This window comes from Oncorhynchus nerka, unplaced genomic scaffold (genome assembly GCF_034236695.1).
Source record: "Oncorhynchus nerka isolate Pitt River unplaced genomic scaffold, Oner_Uvic_2.0 unplaced_scaffold_1___fragment_2___debris, whole genome shotgun sequence".
Classification (NCBI taxonomy): domain Eukaryota; kingdom Metazoa; phylum Chordata; class Actinopteri; order Salmoniformes; family Salmonidae; genus Oncorhynchus; species Oncorhynchus nerka.
In genome coordinates this window covers 79,098-97,916 of record NW_027040482.1, presented here as the reverse complement: position 1 = coordinate 97,916, position 18,819 = coordinate 79,098, and the positions used below count along the sequence as shown (strand labels likewise).

Sequence of the window (18,819 nt, the reverse complement as noted above, 5' to 3'; positions counted from 1 at the left end):
CTCCCTCCCTCAACTTTTATTTGGAGCCTTTGTCCTTTACAACTTGATTGGCAGGCGACTGGGGCTTTGGGCATGGCCGACTGGGAGGGCTCAGCTAGCCTCTCAGGCTTGACATCATGAGTCAGTTGAGCTGCATGGGTCAGGTCATAGGACAGGCCACCAAGGGTAAGTAGAACCAAAGAAGCACACAGAGCCATGAGAGAGAGACCGAGGGTGGTGAATGCACTGGGCTATAGAAAACCTGGTTCTAGCTGACCGTGGCTGTACAGAAGGCTCTTGCAAAAGGCCAGCTGCTTTCTGCAGTGTGCTTGCTTTGGAACTTGCTGATAGAATATCACAGTGATCGGACCAGCTGCTGTTACTTGTGCATGCTTCAAGTGCTTTATCTGTCAAGTTGAATGCTTTGAGACAGCTGAATAGTCTGTGTCTTCATGAGAACGTGTGAGTCCAGTATATGTTTGTTTGTGTACGTGTATCGAATGCTTATACCAATTACAGAACTGTAGGTGTGCACGAATCAAATCATTTTAAATAGCTGAAATTACAGTATATCAGGTGAACAATGTTAACGCAACACAACTATGCCCGCTGCATGAAAAGCTGTTCTTTACCCCTGGTACACACGCCTAAATGGTGCTTGACTAAGTAATAAAGTAATAAACTGAATGAGATACCATTCAAATAGCTACTGAATTAAACTCTGTTCACTGAAAACAAGGAATTGTAACTCAGTCATTAAAAAAATAAAACAGTTTTATTCATTTGACATGGTGGTTTATTCACTGTATGACCCTGGAGAGTGTTGTTTTCCTGGGATTTAATGGAGAGTGGAGCAGCCTCCAGGAACAGCGAGCCGGCCATAGAAACTGTGGCAAGGCATGCCAGGAGAAGTGGGTCAGTCTCCGTCAGGGACATCACCCTAGTCTGGCACACACACAGAGTGGCATCTGAACAATGTGACAAGGTTTGTGTGTGTGTGCATGCTTGTAAAAATTATTATTATTATTTATTTATTTATTTTTGTGCATATTTGAGCATGTGTGTTGGAGAGGGAGAGCGAGAAGAGTCGAGAGACAGAGCGAGTTCATGTGTGGATGTTCTCTATATCTCTGGATGTTCTGTATATGTTTAATATTGCAAGTGTCTGTATTTATGCCCCAAGGCACACCTGTGTGAATCAGATGGACATTCATTCCGTGTGTCTCAGAGACGAGAAAATGTCTTTGTCCGTTTTGACCCCGCTGTAGTTATTTACGAGTGTCTAAAAGTCAGCAGCTTGGCTGGGTTGGCTGGGACACCCTGGCCCCCCTCCGGGGGAAGAACAGCAGAATGGGATCTGGGTTGGCTGGGACACCCTGGCCCCCCTCCGGGGGAAGAACAGCAGAATGGGATCTGGGTTGGCTGGGACACCCTGGCCCCCCTCCGGGGGAAGAACAGCAGAATGGGGTAAATGCTCTTAGAGCACAGCTTTAAATCACATGGCCATAAAACTCCAGGGATAAAACAGGAACACACTGCTTCTGACATTCATGGCTCCCCAGATCAGGATCATCTCCAAAATATCATCTCCCCCCCCCTTCCTCTACAAAGTTCATACAATGGGGCACATGTGTGCTGGTTGGGGGTAACCTATCTTCAGAGAGTATGTTCAGGCTGTGCTGCCAATAGGGAGATTAGTGGGCTATTTGACTGAGGGGCAGGACTGACAGTTAATCATTCACTGTGGGACCGTGGCCAAATAACCCAGTACAGTGTTGCCAGTGTGACCCAAGGCTCTGCTGTGATCTCCATGCTCACGGGAAAGCTACTTACTGCCTGTCTATCATCGCCACAGAGACAGAAAGATGGCATTATTTATAACCGAGGGCACGGGGGCAGCAGACAGCCTGAACGTGTGGGTGGCAGAGATGAGCGGGTGGGTGGCAGCAACTCTTTACAACACTCCCTCTTTTTCACTTTCCCTTAGCCTCAGTCTCTGTTTCACCTTTGTCTTTCTGTACTTTCTCTTTCCATATTCTGCCCTCTCTCACTGTCTCCCCTACTTACCCATCTGTCGATCTTACTTACCCTCCATTTCTATCCTTAATGCTTCCTCTTTTTAATGTCCTTCTACTTACCATCACTAATTTACCTGTCCCTCGCATGCTTCTTGCTCGCTTTCTTCAGAGTTGATGCGTTTGTATTATTCTGCCCATTGTAAGACTCAATGCTACCCTATCTGCATTATCCCAGTCTCAAAGCTTATCTGACCTAAAGTAAGCTGTCATTAAGTAACTGGTTGTGTATAGGGGTGATAATGGTAATAAGGTTTGAAGACAGACCACCAGAGAGGCGCAGAGGACCACCCACACAGATCACAGTCTGTAGCCTCATTTACCAAACACCAATAAAGACCAACTAATCCAAAACAACCTTCTTGTCATAAATCTCTGATTGCAGGACATCCATAATAGGACTGTTCCATCAGTGTATACATCAGACAACCCTACATTCCTATAGAGGAAAGAGGACTCAATGAGGCTCACTGTCAGTTCCTGTTGATGGTGGCACTGGAAGCCAATCCATCGTCCTGGTAACGTCGTTGTAACGCACCCTTGAACTTCCATGGGCCCGAGAGACTGTGTGGACAGGTGATGGGTCTGGGCCCTGGGCAGAGTTACAGTGCAGCAGCCCAACTCTCCCCTGCTTGATGCTAACCCAGAGTGAAAACAGCGACTGCCAGCATCTCACACAATCGCATTAGCAGAGCAATTTCCACGATTGCCTAATAACCAGAATAAGCCTGACGGCAGCTCCCAGAGGGAGGATAACTCAGGGACCCTGCTCACTTTCAGAATCCAGGGAAAGAGTGGAGGCCCACCGGTGGCTCTTCCATACTCACAGTAATCATAGAAGACATGAAACCTCATTCGAAAGTCAGTACCAGTGTTCTTTCTGCTTGCTTGTTCAGCAACGTTTGCATCTGCATTACCTACCCGCTAATATGCTAATGCAACATGCCAATGCAAGCAGAATGTACAGTGTGTTACATTTTGCTAGCATGTGTCAAGTTCAAAGGCTTAACCCCTACCCTGCCAGAGCTGTATTACAATCACATTAGTAACATAATAACAATTTAGGGCTTAAGTAACAGTAACTGATACACCATGCTGGTGACTTGGGCTGAAAGAAAAGTCCCCAGTGTGTCTACACAAAAATGAACACTGGCCTTGTGATCTTATTCACAAACCATGTGGATTCCAGCAGTACACATTCTAAACCACAGCACATGGTTTTAATACCTGTAAACAATAGAAGTGGACGTACCGGTGTGCAGTGGTTCTATCCATGACAATCACGAGGTACCAAAATTCACCACTGATATTTGGAAAAGTTTAAATGAAATCGTAATACACCAGACATATTTTTCACTTTCCACCGTAGTTACCTACTTGTCCTGACGACGCTTAGCTCAGTCAAGTATACACCTCATCTTCTGCAGAATGAATGTATGCCGTCTTGCCTCTTCCTCGGTCAGACTGGCTCAGTCTGTCCGTGTGTAAGAGCCACCAATCTGTCTGCATCTGTCTGGATGTGTGTGACTACAGGGTTTACTGCTAGAGACGGTTTCTGTGCAAAACCTTTACTACCCCCCAAGCCCAGCCAGCATCCTCCCAGCACAGCCCTGATAAACCAGTCAGTGCCCTGATCCCCTAATCAGATTACTGCCCCACCCTTCATGGGGGGTGGAATACAGGACAATTAATGAGTGAGTAAACTTGACTACACTTCTCCCTTACCCTCCATTCACTGCCTTTCATTCAATTGCCACAGAGCTTTTTCCTTCATGTAAGGAAGGGAAAGTAGGCAGATTGAGGACAGAGTCTCACCCTCACTGATAGGTCAGGGCACTGCAGAGCCTGGGTGGTCTCTTCCCTCTGCTCACCACCTCAACTAACCCATCTGACTGGAGACATCAGCACCAATCATCAACGAACCTGATGACTCTCCACCAATCACAGTGCTTGAACCCTGGTTGATGGTAGAGGGGCTCAGGTTTTTTACGGTATGAGAAAAGATGAAGAATCTGTGTCCTTGTCTAGTTGAGTGGCTAGAGATGAATCTCAGGAGGGATGAGACAAAACGAGAATGAAGAGTGCCCAGTGCACATCCCTCCCTCTCCTTTACTCTCGCTGTATGTTTATCATACCATACAAGGACAGATGTGACCCCTCGTTTATTTTTTATTTAACTAGGCAAGTCAGTTAAGAACAAATTCTTATTTACAATGACGGCCTACCCCGGCCAAACCCAGACGACACCCTATGGGACTCCCAATCCCGGCAGGTAGTGATACAGCCTGGAATTAAACCAGGGTCTGTAGTGACGCCTCTAGCACTGAGATGCAGTACCCTAGACTGCTGCGCCCTTGGGAGTCTCTCTCCCTGACCTCTCAGCGAGGGTGAGAGTCTGTGTCCTCAGGGTGCCTACTCTCCCCTCCTTCCATTAAGGAAAAAGCTCTGTGGTGATCGAGTGAAAGGGAGTGTACACTTTTATAAAATCTCTCTATCGGCATCTGAGGCACTTGCTTTTAGGGGCCTTTGGGTTGGTGTTCATTTCAATAAAATTAAGCTGCAATTGAAACTTCAAGGCAAGTGGAAACCATGACTGTTCAACTTACAGTCCAACATTGATAGCTGCTATAGGCATGACATGCAGAACTCCTGTTTGACAGGTTATGTTATGGTCATCACACCCGGTCTATCTGCCAGGTCAGGTTACAGTTACCTTGAAAGAGGAGCCGTAGGTAAGGCTGGAGGAGGACATCTTGAAGGGGGTCGCTCTGAGGCCCAGGGTCAACTCTGCCAGGGAGAGAGAGGGAGACATACAGGAAGATACTTATATGGAGCTGAAATGTCAAAAGCTCGATAAAAACAGTAATTTAAAAACAATGTCACAGCACACCACCAGTATGTATCCATAAATATTTACAACAGGCTTAAGGCCCCTAAGCCTTTCTTTTGGTATATTGGACATGATGATGTTCCCATGTCCCTGAGTGTGTTGAGGGGGCCATCACTCACTGACATGAGCTGCCATGGTGATGGGAGGTCTCATATCTAACCAGTGAGTCACACTATGGACAAAGCCGCCGCTAATATAAACACTCATGTTCTATCCCTCTCTGTATGGATACACACATTTTCACGTGACCAGTGCACTAACACACCACCCACATAGTAAGCTGGAGGCCATCATAAGACCGCATCTGTCAGTTTAACCGCAGCTATAAAACAGAAGTGCTTGTTTGATCCGTTCCAGTGTTCTGTACTGCACAGCCAGTTCTGTACTGCTACAGCCAGGACTGTTGTTCAGAGCTGCTGGGAGAACTAGTCATTATCCTACCCTATCTTCAGTCTGTCAGGGAGCAGGGAGCTTCCAAAATAGGACCCCAAAGCCATTAGAGCATATTAGGCTTAAAAGCAACAATGCCGGCCTCTTGAAGAAGCCCAGTGGAGCTGTCGGAGTGTCTGGGAGGAGGGGAGGGGTACTCAGAGGCTGTAGTGGTCCTATACAGGCAAGGTCTTATGTGAACGGTTTGGGTTGGAGGTCCTGGTGGCTGGAAAGTGCTTGAGAACAAGACTGGCTTTTTGGACAGATCTCCACAGCAGGCTGCTTCTGAGATGCACCAAGACACTAACATACACATACAGAAACACATACTGTATTGACAGACACAATCAAGTAGGTGTCCTGGAAATGCAGTTTTAATGCCTGTTTTCTACTTTTACGTTGACAACGCTTTCCTGGATACAACGGTACAGTGTGAGTGTTTGACTGGCATTTACAGTGGTACACAGACCATAGTCTGTTGTGGACATCGCCAACTCTGCGGGATGCCACAGAGAGACCACAGCGTATTGTAATGTCGAACATACGGTAGCTAGCTACACTCTAGAACTGCCCGTTGTTGTGTGTCCCTATTCCCATACCACTCTCCCACCCCCCTCCACACAGTGTGCCTGTCCATCACAGACACAATGCTGCTCCATATCCACAGCAGATCCCTGCTCCCACACACGCTCCCTGACCCTGGCCTGTCCTCAGCCTGGGGTTCAGCCCTGCTGCTGACTGCCCCTTGCCCCTGTGGCGTCTCTGGTCTCCCATGGCAACAGGGATTCCAGTGTGATCTGAAGGCTGATATTAGCATGTAGAGGTGGAGCTGGGACAGAGCAGGATACATATCTACACTGTCTGCCTCCAGTCCACACACAGGCACAGTGCATCTGATCTGCTGCAGTACACTGGGCTGGAGGGATGGAAAATGTCCCTCTATGTTTCACTGGTAATGCTTGCTGATCTATTCTAAGATTCAGGGGGAAATTCAAGGGGGTTTATATCATTTCAAATATCTTATAACTTATTTTTTGGGATTTAACGCATATCCATATCCATCAAAATCTGTGGTCTGTAAAGATAAAGAATCTGGAACCAGAAGTCTTATCTAGCATATTCATCACCAAGTACACAGCTCAAAGAAAGGCCACAGTAAACCACCCAGCACATCATGTCTTTAATGTGCCCAGACGGTAGTTAGTGATGTTTGGGAGGGAGGAGTGTTAGGTAGTGCTCCTACCTGCTCTCTGACCTATGGGGTTGGTGGAGATGCGTGGGGCCAGGTTGCCTCTAGAGGATGAAGAGGTGGTGGTGGTGCGCCCATCTTTGATCTCGATAGTTAGGAAGGTCTTCATGTCGGGGTCTGCCGCTCCCTTGCTGTCCCGCTGTGCAAATGCTCTCCCTGGGGTCTTGTCTTCCTTTGAGCAGCCCGAGGCGTGCCACAGCTTTTCAGCCGCCTGCTTTGCCCCGCCTACAGCGTTCAAGGATTGAGCAGCGCTTTGCAGAGGTTTGGTGGCCACGCCCCCTGGATGAACTGTGCCCTGGCATTGGACATGGTTCTTTGAGGAGGAGGCGGATGAAGAGTAGGATGTAGAGCTTACATGGGGTCTCCCGGGTCTGTCTGTAGGGGTGGTGATGGATACTACTTTGGTCACTGCTGTCTGATTGGCTGTCCCTGCTGCTGGCCCCTCACTCAGCTGGGTGGCTCTGCCTAGGACTCGGGCACTGGGGGCTGTCGCGTTCCTCAGAGACTGAGAGCCCCTCTTCAGGACCGGGACACTGGGACTGGGCTCCGTGAACTTACGCATACGGTCCCGCACAGAGTTAGCCCGGCCGAACGGGGCCAAGACAACCGGCTCTTTCTTCTCAGGAACTGCAAAACAGACAGAAAGCATGAGTGGAAATGATTTAAACACAGTAGCAAAGAACAGAGGAACCCAGACACAGTCAAGTAATACAAACTCAGTAGTTAATTACCCAGCCCCCCTGGTACAGCTGACACACAAAGACTGGAAACATTTCAAAGTCTTCAGCAGGGCAATATGCCTAAAAGTCCTCAAACTCAAAGCAGCACTCTTACTGACACTAGCACTCTTCTCATGCTAAACTACTTTGCAAATCCCTTGACTTGATTTCCCTTCTCTCGCTCTCCCCCCCTCCCTTTTTCCAGCCCCCCTCTTTTTCTTCAATCCCCCTCGCCCGCCCTCATTCTCCCTCATCTTCAGTGCGTCAGCTTAGGCCATTAGCTGACAGATTTGCTCAAGTTCTAGGTTGCCTGAGTGTTTCTGGATTCATGCTCCTTTCTGTACAGCAGAGCGATGGTCTGATTTCCCCACATATAGGGAAAGGCTCCACACTCACTTAGAAAAGCATTTCCTTCCCTCTTAATAATCTCGATTTAGTGTTTTTGAGAATAACAAGCTTTTAGGAGTCTGGGAACACAGAGAGGAGAATATAAAGAAGGGCCTTCTTATATCTTGCCATCCAGTCCTCTAGTGGTGAGCCCTCACCCCTTCCCCTGTATGACTGGCCCTATACGGTCATGCTGGCCCTACAAAGCTCCTCTGGATGGAAGCCATTAAACTGATAGGAGTTAGGTAGAAAGTCGTCTTGATTATATTAGAGGAACAGCTATAACTCAGCAGTGCTAAGGGGCTCAGTTCATTGATCCTCTGGTGAGAGGTCTGTTATCAACACTGCTGGTGGAGTTTCACAGTAGAGCACCAGAAATGAGCGACAAATCCACCCTGGCTCCCACTTAATGTCAGGCAAAAAATACACACTACCGTTCAAAAGTTTGGGGTCACTTAGAAATGTTCTTGTTTTTGAAAGAAAAGCACATTTTTGTCCATTAAAATAACATCAAATTGATCAGAAAAACAGTGTAGACATTGTTAATGTTGTAAATGACTATTGTAGCGGGAAACGGCAGATTTTTTTATGGAACATCTACATTGGCGTACAGAGGCCCATTATCAGCATCACTCCTGTGTTCCAATGGCACGTTCTGTTAGCTAATCCAAGTTTATCATTTTAAAAAGGCTAATTGATCATTACAAAACCCTTTTGCAATTATGTTAGCACAGCTGAAAACTGTGGTTCTGATTAAAGAAGCAATCTGGAGCATCAGCATTTGGAGGTTCGATTACAGGCATCCAGTGTCTTGTGTTCTTTTGCCCATCTCAATCTTTTCTTTTCATTGGCCAGTCTGAGATATGGCTTTTTCTTTGCAACTCTGCCTAGAAGGCCAGCATCCCAGAGTCTCCTCTTCACTGTTGACATTGAGACTGGTGTTTTGCAGGTACTATTGTGAGGCAAAAATGTGCTTTTCTTTCAAAAACAAGGACATTTCTAAGTGACCCCAAACTTTTGAATGGTAGTGTATAGATAAGGTTTGTATCTGCAAACATGCTCACCTGCATCATTTGATTTTCTGAGAGGAGTGAGTAAAGTATATCTGACCTGAAAGGGGGGGGGGCGAGAGGGAGAAAAGAGAAGATTCAATTAGAACATAGCAATAAGCAACACAGGGCAATAGTGCAGATCCATGGGATGGCAGGGAGGATCGTCAACATTATGTAACAGTTTGGCGCAAGGGAGGCGCGTTTGGGGCTGATCTTTTTTTGGCCGATGGGCCATGGGGCCTAGATGTGCCTGAGCCTTCATAGCGCAATGTAAACACATGGAAGATAAGCATACCATATTGCAGAGTTCTATAAAAGAGCCTGGAGCATGCGTTGGGTAAACACTCCCCATAAGGGCAACAACGTGGCGTCATGGTGACCCAAGTCTCTGATGAGGCCATTGAGCAAACAATAGAGACTCAGAATGCTGCAGCAGCCATCTCCTGCCTGTGTGTTTGGCTGTTGCTGGGCAGCCCCAGCGGCTCTTCCTCTGACAGCAGGTGAGGAAAACCAAGATCTGAGGGGAACCAGAACCAGCTGAGCACAAGAAAGGATTTGGGCCGGCTCTGAGGTGCTGAGTTTATTTGTGTAGCCAAGTAACCATAGTCAAACAGAGCTTTTAAACACGTACAGAGATATTTTATATGTTTATAGCTGTCGACGTTACAAAGATGCTGCTGAGAACTGGTGCTTCAAAAGAGAGGGAGGGAGAGAGGGAGGGAGGGCGAGAGGGAGACATGCCATCATAGCTCAACACCCCCCTCTAGTGGTGTGATAACCTATATATTCTACCTTTCTACCTAGAGACACAGCAGATCATGTCAGCAAGCATTACCCAGAGAGATTCAACAAGACTGTACCTTCTGTTCCTGGATGTCTCCTCTTTCCTTGGCACTGCCATTGAGCAGGCCACTGTGGGAATCTGGGGCTTTCCTGAATAGGACGGCCCCATCAGGCTGATAATGGTTGGTAGTGGTGCTGTCCTGATGGGGCTGGTCTGGATGGTGGTTGGTGCTTTCAGCCTCGGAGTCTGTGTTGGAGGAGGAGCTACTCATGGTCACCTCTGGCAGCTCTACTCGGCTCCGGCCCACAGACAACACTCCCACGCTCAGGTCAGACGTCCCTGAGTCCAACCGTTTCCGTGACAGGAGCCCTGCGCCGTCGGAGGTCTCAGAGCCCAGGGGGGCTGGCGGTCCCATACTGGAGTCTGATGTGCCAGAGTCCAGTCTTTGTCTGAAGTGGGACTCTGAGGCCCCAGAGTCCAGTCTGCCTCTGTGGGCGGAACACTGGCTTCTGTCTGATGCTCCAGAGTCCACCCTGGTCCTGAAGGCTGAGCCCAGGCTCTTTTCTGATGCTCCAGAGTCCACCCTGGTCCTGAAGGTTGAGCCCAGGCTCTTTTCTGATGCTCCAGAGTCCACCCTGGTCCTGAAGGCTGAGCCCAGGCTCTTTTCTGATGCTCCAGAGTCCACCCTGGTCCTGAAGGCTGAGCCCAGGCTCTTTTCTGATGCTCCAGAGTCCACCCTGGTCCTGAAGGCTGAGCCCAGGCTCTTTTCTGATGCTCCAGAGTCCACCCTGGTCCGGAAGGCTGAGCCCAGGCTCTTTTCTGATGCTCCAGAGTCCACCCTGGTCCGGAAGGCTGAGCCCAGGCTCTTTTCTGATGCTCCAGAGTCCAACCTGGTCCTGAAGGCTGAGCCCAGGCTCTTTTCTGATGCTCCAGAGTCCACCCTGGTCCGGAACGCTGAGCCCAGACCCAGACTCTTCTCTGAGGCTCCAGAGTCCAGACGGGGCCTGGAGGCCAGGCTGCGTTCTGAGGATGTCGAGTCAGAACGCTGGCGGTGGGATAGGACCACGTCCGGCTCTGATGATGTCACAGGGTCCCGGGTCGGTGGGCGGGTCAGCAGAGGGCCCGGGACTTCATCCCTCACCAGGGGGTCCAGAACCAGAACCATGCCTGAGTTGGAGTCTACAAAACACAAAGACCACAATACAGTGAGTGGAACATACCCATGAGTAGATCTAGTATAGTGCCCGAGGAACACATACCATGAAAATACAACTCTGTTGTGTACAATTCTGTTCTTGCATTTTTTCAGTTTCTCTAACCTAACATAAACAAGATGGAATGTAGGATCACGTGGGGAGTTGCTGGACAACTTGGGAACTGCTGATGAAAATTAAAGGTTTCCGCAGAGGCCAAACCCCCAAGAGCACAGTGTGAGAGACATGTGAGCGCCACTGAGGAGACACAAGGGGATGTAGGCATTTCCTCCACACTTGACTCAATTCCTGGACCAGATGTCTGTGTGTGTAAAAGAGATTAGAACACTAGATGGTTACCAACCAGCAGGAAGTGCAAGGGGAACTGGAAGTGGGGTGAAATGGAGAATAGAACAAGTTCTTCCCTCCCCCGGTCTGAATCCAACCTCCTTCATTCCTCCTCCTCTCATCAGGAAACCACACTCCAAACACTGCAGTGCCCACATCCTCCCCCTTCTAGAGCCAGTCTCTAGCTCTCCTCGTGATGCTCATTGCTCAGCATCTTTAACTCTGGGTGCTGTACAGGAACCACAGGCAAGCTGCATAAAGATAGGCCACAGAGTGGAAAATCACAGTGTCCTTACAAGAGACACATCATTGTATGATAACATCTCTGCGTACCCTTTGTATGCCCTATCCAAACAGAGCATCCAGGTCTGTCATTTTCAAACCAAATCTGTGAAGGAGAGCCCCATTCTGGTCTAAGACGGCCACATCCTCATCAGCTTTTTCAACACTCTCTGAAGGCCTCCCAAAGCTGGGGTCAGGAGAAGCTTTAGCTGATTACTTGAAGGGAGTGGTTATATAATGGGGTTTGAATAAGAAACATGCTTATGATACGCATTCGCTTCAAACATCACAAACTAAAATGGCCCCCCTTTCTCACACGAGGCCCTATAAATAGACCACATGACATCAAAGGAAGGCCTCAGTTAAGTCCAATTAAAAGAGAACTATAGTTGAAGGGAGGAACAGCCAAGGAGTTGCAAACCAGTGATTGAAGTTGTTGCTGTTTGTACATCGTGTCCAGTCCATTGTGTGCTGTTGTGAGGATTTCTGGGAAAACCCCCTACTGCTCTTGGATAATGAGAGGATGGTTTTAAATAACCACAATAGTGCATAATGCCGACTTCCCCCCTCCCCCTTCTTAACGAACACACACAAACAAAAAACAGCAATAACAAAAGGGGTATTTTCATTGTCGAGGAGTCTGGCTCCCCTTGGACTATCACATTTTAAAAAATGTATTTCTGTATTTAACTATGCAAGTCAGTTAAGAACACATTATTATTTTACAATGATGGCCTATCCCGGCCAAACACTCCCCTAAGCCAGACAACGCTGGGCCAATTGTGCGCCGCCCTATGGGACTCCCGATCACGGCCGGTTGTGCTGGAGCCCGGGATCAAACCAGGGTCTGTAGTGACGCTTCTGGCACTGATATGCAGTGCCTTAGACCGCTGCACCACTCGGGAGGCCCTTCCACTGAGCCACTTACAAACGGGTCATTTCCTAAATTACAGCCTTGTCACCAGGGTTGTGCTCAATTCAGAATTGACTCCAATTCACCAAATTCTAATTAAATTGGCCACACCCCACAGGATATGGAATTGAATTCAGTGATTCATGAAATAATAACTTAGACTTTCCTTGATTGTTCATTTTATGTTAGTTCTGGAAATCTATTGTTAATTAATATTTTATATGCATGTATATAATGACATGACATGTTTTAGGTACAAGATGTATATTTGAATAGACTACAACAAACAGAATAGAAGAGGCATTTTAATTTAATTTAATTCTATATTATTTCATTCAAATTATAATTGAAATTCTGTATCCTATTTACTACTTAAATTCAAATTCAAGATTATTAATTTATGCAGCATTCAATTAAATTCTGAACTGGGCACAAGATTGCTTTTCACCAAACTATGGAGTGTGAGTGTATATATGTGTGCAAGACTGTGCTGTATATTTAAGTGTGTGTATGTGAGAAGAGAGAGGTAGCGTGTGTGTGTGTGTGTAACAGCCAGTGGGCCACAGTACCCCCATAATCTTCTAAGTTTAGTCCTCTCTCTAAACAACGTTCTCGTTCTCTCTGTTAAAAATGACCCCACCCCACCCTATCCGTTCCCAGCCACTAACTTCCTGTGTCTGTATCACATCCATTTCAAACAGCTCCTACCCACAATCCCTCTGCTCTGTGGAGGTCTGCTCCTGTCTGCCTCTGGCCCTGCCTCCACCCTGGACCAAATTGCATGGTGGGGGCCATGTCAAGAAAGGGTTCTGTTCTGGTATGTGCTTAAAATAGCAGATGTATTACTACTGGGTGTGGGTTCCCCTTTGAACGGGTGATGTTCCTGTTGCGTCTCATAACCCCACTACTACTAGACACTGGCTGATGAGCGGGGTGTTGTGGGCTAAGGGTAAACCAGACCACATAAGGTAATTACGGTCAAAGGACCCAGCCAGGGACTGGCCAGGTTCAGGTCAACATTGGGGTAGGTTCCTTGATCAGAAAAATACTTAGCTTTAGCCTTAGAGTAAAAATAACGCAGTAGAGATGGAGTATATTGGTTCAACAAACACTTGCTCACTTTAGAGGCATTCAAATCAGTCTGGCTATAAACACATTCTCTATTGTACTACATGCTCTCTCATAGCCCTTTACCGGTCTTCTCTCATTCACTTTTGCATTTGGTTTTTCTGTGAGTGGGAGTGTGTGTTTACAAGTCGTAATGTCTTTGCTAAAGATAGTACACCTATAGTAAAGCATTCACTGTGTTTTACATTTAGGTTTTCTAACAGAGGTTAATGAAAATCACTACACGCCCAAAGTCAGAGTCCCATGACTGTGGTGCCTCTAACCTGAAAATAAAGATGGAGGAGCTAAAAACAGTGTAAACCAATGAGACAGCCTCAGCTCCACTGCCGCCCTCTACAGCAGAATGGCTCTATTGGCTGGTTATTTTCACTAGCATGCCAGAGGAAATTACATCTAGGTGCATAAGTGTGGAGGTACAAGCAATATTTGAATCAATGTTGTGTATAAGTGCCTATCCAAACTTGACCCTTAAGTTAAGGCAAACATGATCATATAAGCATGCCATATATAGAACAGAGCAGGAAGACAATTAACTGTATGTATCTGTCATGAGTGTGTGTGTGTGTGGGACCTATGGACTGGCTAAGGAAAAGGAACAGTCAACCACTCATATGGTCTTTGAACCTCTAAGCTCAGCCCTTTGAACAGTGCCGTTGCTCACCTGTCCCGTGCAGCTCTCTGCCCTGCTGCGTCTGGTGGCTCCGTAGCTCCCGGATCTGAGACTTGATTCTCTTTCGCTCGCTAAGCCTCTCCTTCTCTGTGTCCTGCAGAAACAATACAGTAAATCAGTGATTTTCAATACATAATTGCTTCAATGCAGAAAGAGTCAAGACAAGGGCATTCAGTTCTTCTCACATGCTGTTCCATGCAGTATGACATAGATTGGATACAGTCATTCAGTCAGCTCCTGCCCAGCTACAACACTGAGCTGAACCCCAACCATCCCATCCCTCTCAGTGGTCTGATCAGCAAATAAGTCAAACCATCAGGTACACAAAAGTCCTCGGTCTGTAGGGGGCAATCAGAACAGTGTGTGTGATGGCCGTGTCAAGCGCTCCTCAAAGAGAGAGGCCATGATGAGGACCAGGCCCTGCCTACCAGCTGAGATAAGATGGCGACTGCCATGCCTCCACCCTGTCCCTGCTCACCCCGGGAGAGACACAGTACACCATAACATAACCAGCCAGGTAAATCAACCAACCCATAATGCTTTGAACCTATATGTTACACCAAGGGAGTTAGTAACTCAGCTGTAACAGCCCAGGACATAGCCTTCTGTTGAGTAATGATTGAAGTGTGCCTGACCTCTCTGACCCCTCAGTCCTCCACCGTGGCCTGCTGTATTAGTAACGTCTGGTTCTCAGTACAGGTAGAGAAGTACACTCTGCACAGCCAGTAAAATACACTGGTCTCATAATCTACAATAATAGAGGAAAGACACACTAGGAGGGAGACGATAGAATAGAGTGCAACGTTTTGGCATATGGAGAGGACATGGGAGATGCAGGGAGGTGGAGACAAAAGGAGAGAGAAGAAGAGAGGGAGACATGTAAAGGCTGCCACTGGTGCCTTACTTTGAGCTACTCCAAAGGAAGATCAGCTGTACAGACACCAAGGACAAAACACACACACACTCTCCCTTGTCCAGAACTCTCCAGTGCCCCACAAACCTTTCCACTATAGTGCATCTGTGATATTGTGTGGAAAAGGAACGTAATGGTTATATGGAGTTTCTATACACGCTTCTTTAGAAATGTATAAATAACTTCATAGTAAGTCATTTCTTTTTAACCATAAAGCTATTTGGCTTTCTATTCCACAACAAAGCCTCCTTCACTCACGCCGCCAAGCTTACCCTAGTAAAACTGACTATCCTACCGATCCTCGACTTCGGCGATGTCATCTACAAAATGGCTTCCAACACTCTACTCAGCAAACTGGATGCAGTCTATCACAGTGCCATCCGTTTTGTCACTAAATCACCTTATACCACCCACCACTGCGACTTGTATGCTCTAGTCAGCTGGCCCTCGCTACATATTCGTCGCCAGACCCACTGGCTCCAGGTCATCTACAAGTCCATGCTAGGTAAAGCTCCGCCTTATCTCAGTTCACTGGTCACGATGGCAACACCCATCCGTAGCACGCGCTCCAGCAGGTGTATCTCATTGATCATCCCTAAAGCCAACACCTCATTTGGCCGCCTTTCGTTCCAGTACTCTGCTGCCTGTGACTGGAACGAATTGCAAAAATCGCTGAAGTTGGAGACTTTTATCTCCCTCACCAACTTCAAACATCAGCTATCTGAGCAGCTAACCGATCGCTGCAGCTGTACATAGTCTATTGGTAAATAGCCCACCCATTTTCACCTACCTCATCCCCATACTGTTTTATTTATTTACTTTTCTGCTCTTTTGCACACAAATATCTCTACCTGTACATGACCATCTGATCATTTATCACTCCAGTGTTAATCTGCAAAATTTTAATTATTCGCCTACCTCATGCCTTTTGCACACATTGTATATAGACTCCCCCTTTTTTTTCTACTGTGTTATTGACTTGTTAATTGTTTACTCCATGTGTAATTCTGTGTTGTCTGTTCACACTGCTATGCTTTATCTTGGCCAGGTCACAGTTGCAAATGAGAACTTGTTCTCAACTAGCCTACCTGGTTAAATAAAGGTGAAATAAAATAAAAATTAAATTTTTAAAAATTCAGGAATAGTAAAACCAGAGCTGTGTCTGGTTCACTGGTCTTTAAAAATGGATATCATGAGAATATATGAAACCCTCACCCCTGTACTCCACACATACAATTATCTGTAAGGTCCCTCAGTCGAGCAGTGAATTTCAAACAGATTCAACCACAAAGACCAGAGAGGTTTTCCAATGCCTCGTAAAGAAGGGCACCTATTGGTAGATGGGTAAAACAAAAAAAGAAGCAGACATTGAATACCCCTTTGAGCATGGTGAAGTTATTAATTACACTTTGAATGGTGTATCAATACATCCAGTCACGACAAAGACACAGGCGTCCTTCCTAACTCAGTTGCCGGGGAGGGAGGAAACCGCTCAGGGATTTCACCATGAGACCAATAGTGACTTTAAAACAGTTGCAGAGTTTAATGGCTGTGATAGGAGGAAACTGAGGCTAGATCAATAACATTATAGTTACACCACAATACTAAACTAAATTAGAGTGAAAAGAAGGATCCCTGTACTAGGGGTATGTCACGAATCCTGCCGAAGATGGTGCCTCTTCCTGTTTGGGCGGCGCTCGGCATTGCCGGCCTACTCGCTGCCACCGATCCCCTTTTCTGTTTCAGTTGTGTGTGGCGTGACCGTAACTTTGTTCTTGGAATAAAGATCCACGTTTTGAACTACCCTGTTCTCTGCGCCTGACTCCTCCACCCACTACTCCTAGAAGCCATTACAGGGTATAAAGGTTTAAACAACATTGTGATCGTTAACGTCCAGAAAAAAAACAAATGATTTTTTATTACAAAATTAAACTCACAGTGCAGTTATCACAAAACTACCACAACTGGCCCTGATCATGATTTTATTTTTTATTTTTTTACAAATACCGAATGTAACAATGCTGTAACTTTAATAGGAGGAGATATGAATCATTCAAATTACTTGCCATGCATGTCATCTTCATTAACAGTTGGAAAAATGGCATAGTGAGACACAGCAGTGAAGTCCTGTATGGCAATACTTTGAGAAGTTAAATGAAAAGGTGATGAAAAGCAAACTTTGCAAGGTGGAATTGAGCTGCTGTAGCAGTATAGGTGTAATGCTGAACAACCTGGTCTCAGAGCATTTTGTATTATTCAGTGTGATATGTTCCATTTTGTATGGTATGTATTAATTTGTGATGTCCATCACCCATTTCGTATGATACTGTATGTTGCGAATTACAATTGGTTATGAATTTACAAAACGTACTATATGTTACGAATTTGCAAAACGTATGATATTTTACGAATTCTAGCTAAGTGGCTGATGTTAGCTAGCTGGCTAAAATTAGCTAGGCTAGGGGTTAAGGTTAGGGTTAAGTTTAAGAGTTAGGTTAAAGGGTTAAAGTTAGGGAAAGGGTTAGCTAACATGCTAAGTAGTTGCAAAGTAGATAAAAAGTGGTGGTAAGGTTGCTAATTAGCAAAAATGCTAAAGTTGTCTGTGACATGATTCAAACTCACCACCTTTTGGTTGCTAGACATTCACGTCTCGCATTATACGTTTTTGCTTTAAGTAACCATACCAAACATGAAATATCATACTTTCAGTCTCCCGGATTTACGTTTACTGTGTTACCTCTAGTCTATGAGACCAGGCTGTGCTGAAAGGGACGACCCAACCTGTTGCTGGCAGCAGTGAGATAAGGGACGGAGTGAGGAAATCACAGCGCTGATTACAGAAATGATTGCAGTTGATATGCAGCCATTGTTAATGGTAGAGGATGTCGGCTTCAATACCCTATTGGTATATCTAGAACCAGACTACAAGATGCCATGTCGGCCCCGATGGAGAAATTGTACAATGATGGCTCTGTAAGTGCAAGTACAAAGCGCAAGCTCTCAAACACCATACATGGCGTTAACAGATTGGTATGTGTCTATGAACATGCTGTCATACATCACTGCAACGAGCCATCACATTGATAAGAAGTGTGACATGAAGTACAGTACGTACTGACAACATGGAGGAGGCGCACGCACACAACAGAGAACCTAAAACAACATTAATAACATGGTGGCTGAGTGAGTGGGGGACAGCAGTAACGTGAGCACCATCTGGTAGGGTTTCCATTAGTTAACATAAGCAGTCTAACATAAAAATGTATGAAAAAAGATATATGTAGTCTTAATTTAAGGTTAGCAGTGTGGTTAAGGTTTGGATTAAAACCACATTTTAAGAAGATACATTTTAGAAATAGGCTTTATGACTTTGTGGCTGTGGTACTTAGTGACGACCGGTAGGTAGGTAGCCAGGACTGCAGTAGATTGAACTGCATTGCCCCCTAATGGTCGTACGCAAAACCACGTATGAATCGTGATTTCACGTAATTATTATTATTTTTTTAAAATTATGTTTAAAAGTTTAAATGAAGAAATGTCATTTCAAACGGTAAGAGAAGTTGTACATTTGTCACAGAATAAAAACAAAACTCCAAAACATGCTTCCTGTTTGCAATAAGGCACTAAAGTAAATCTGCAAGAAATGTGGCATTTTTTTTTTATACTTCATGTCCTGAATACAACGCGTTGTTTGGGGCAAAACCAACACATCACTGAGTAGCACTCTTCATATTTTCAAGTATAGTGGTGACTGCATCATGTTATGGGTATGCTCATCATCAGCAAAGACTAGGGAGTTAAAAATAAA

The 18,819-nt window shown here is 46.0% G+C and overlaps 1 protein-coding gene across 6 annotated transcripts in view; it reads right to left on the bottom strand.

Moving 5' to 3' along the window:
* LOC115140087 (smoothelin-like) overlaps positions 1–18,819 on the bottom strand; it is an 80,164-nt gene that overhangs the window by 17,168 nt on the left and 44,177 nt on the right. For 5 of the 6 annotated variants that reach the window (XM_029678159.2, XM_029678163.2, XM_029678161.2 and 2 more), the window contains 5 exons: positions 14,090–14,192; positions 9,641–10,743; positions 8,793–8,838; positions 6,617–7,249; positions 4,768–4,841 (listed from right to left, as the gene is read on the bottom strand). In XM_029678159.2, the coding sequence (XP_029534019.2) occupies positions 4,768–4,841; positions 6,617–7,249; positions 8,793–8,838; positions 9,641–10,743; positions 14,090–14,192 (1,959 nt within the window). The remainder of the gene's footprint in view (positions 1–4,767; positions 4,842–6,616; positions 7,250–8,792; positions 8,839–9,640; positions 10,744–14,089; positions 14,193–18,819) is intronic. The other variant, XM_029678160.2, reaches the window with a different exon arrangement.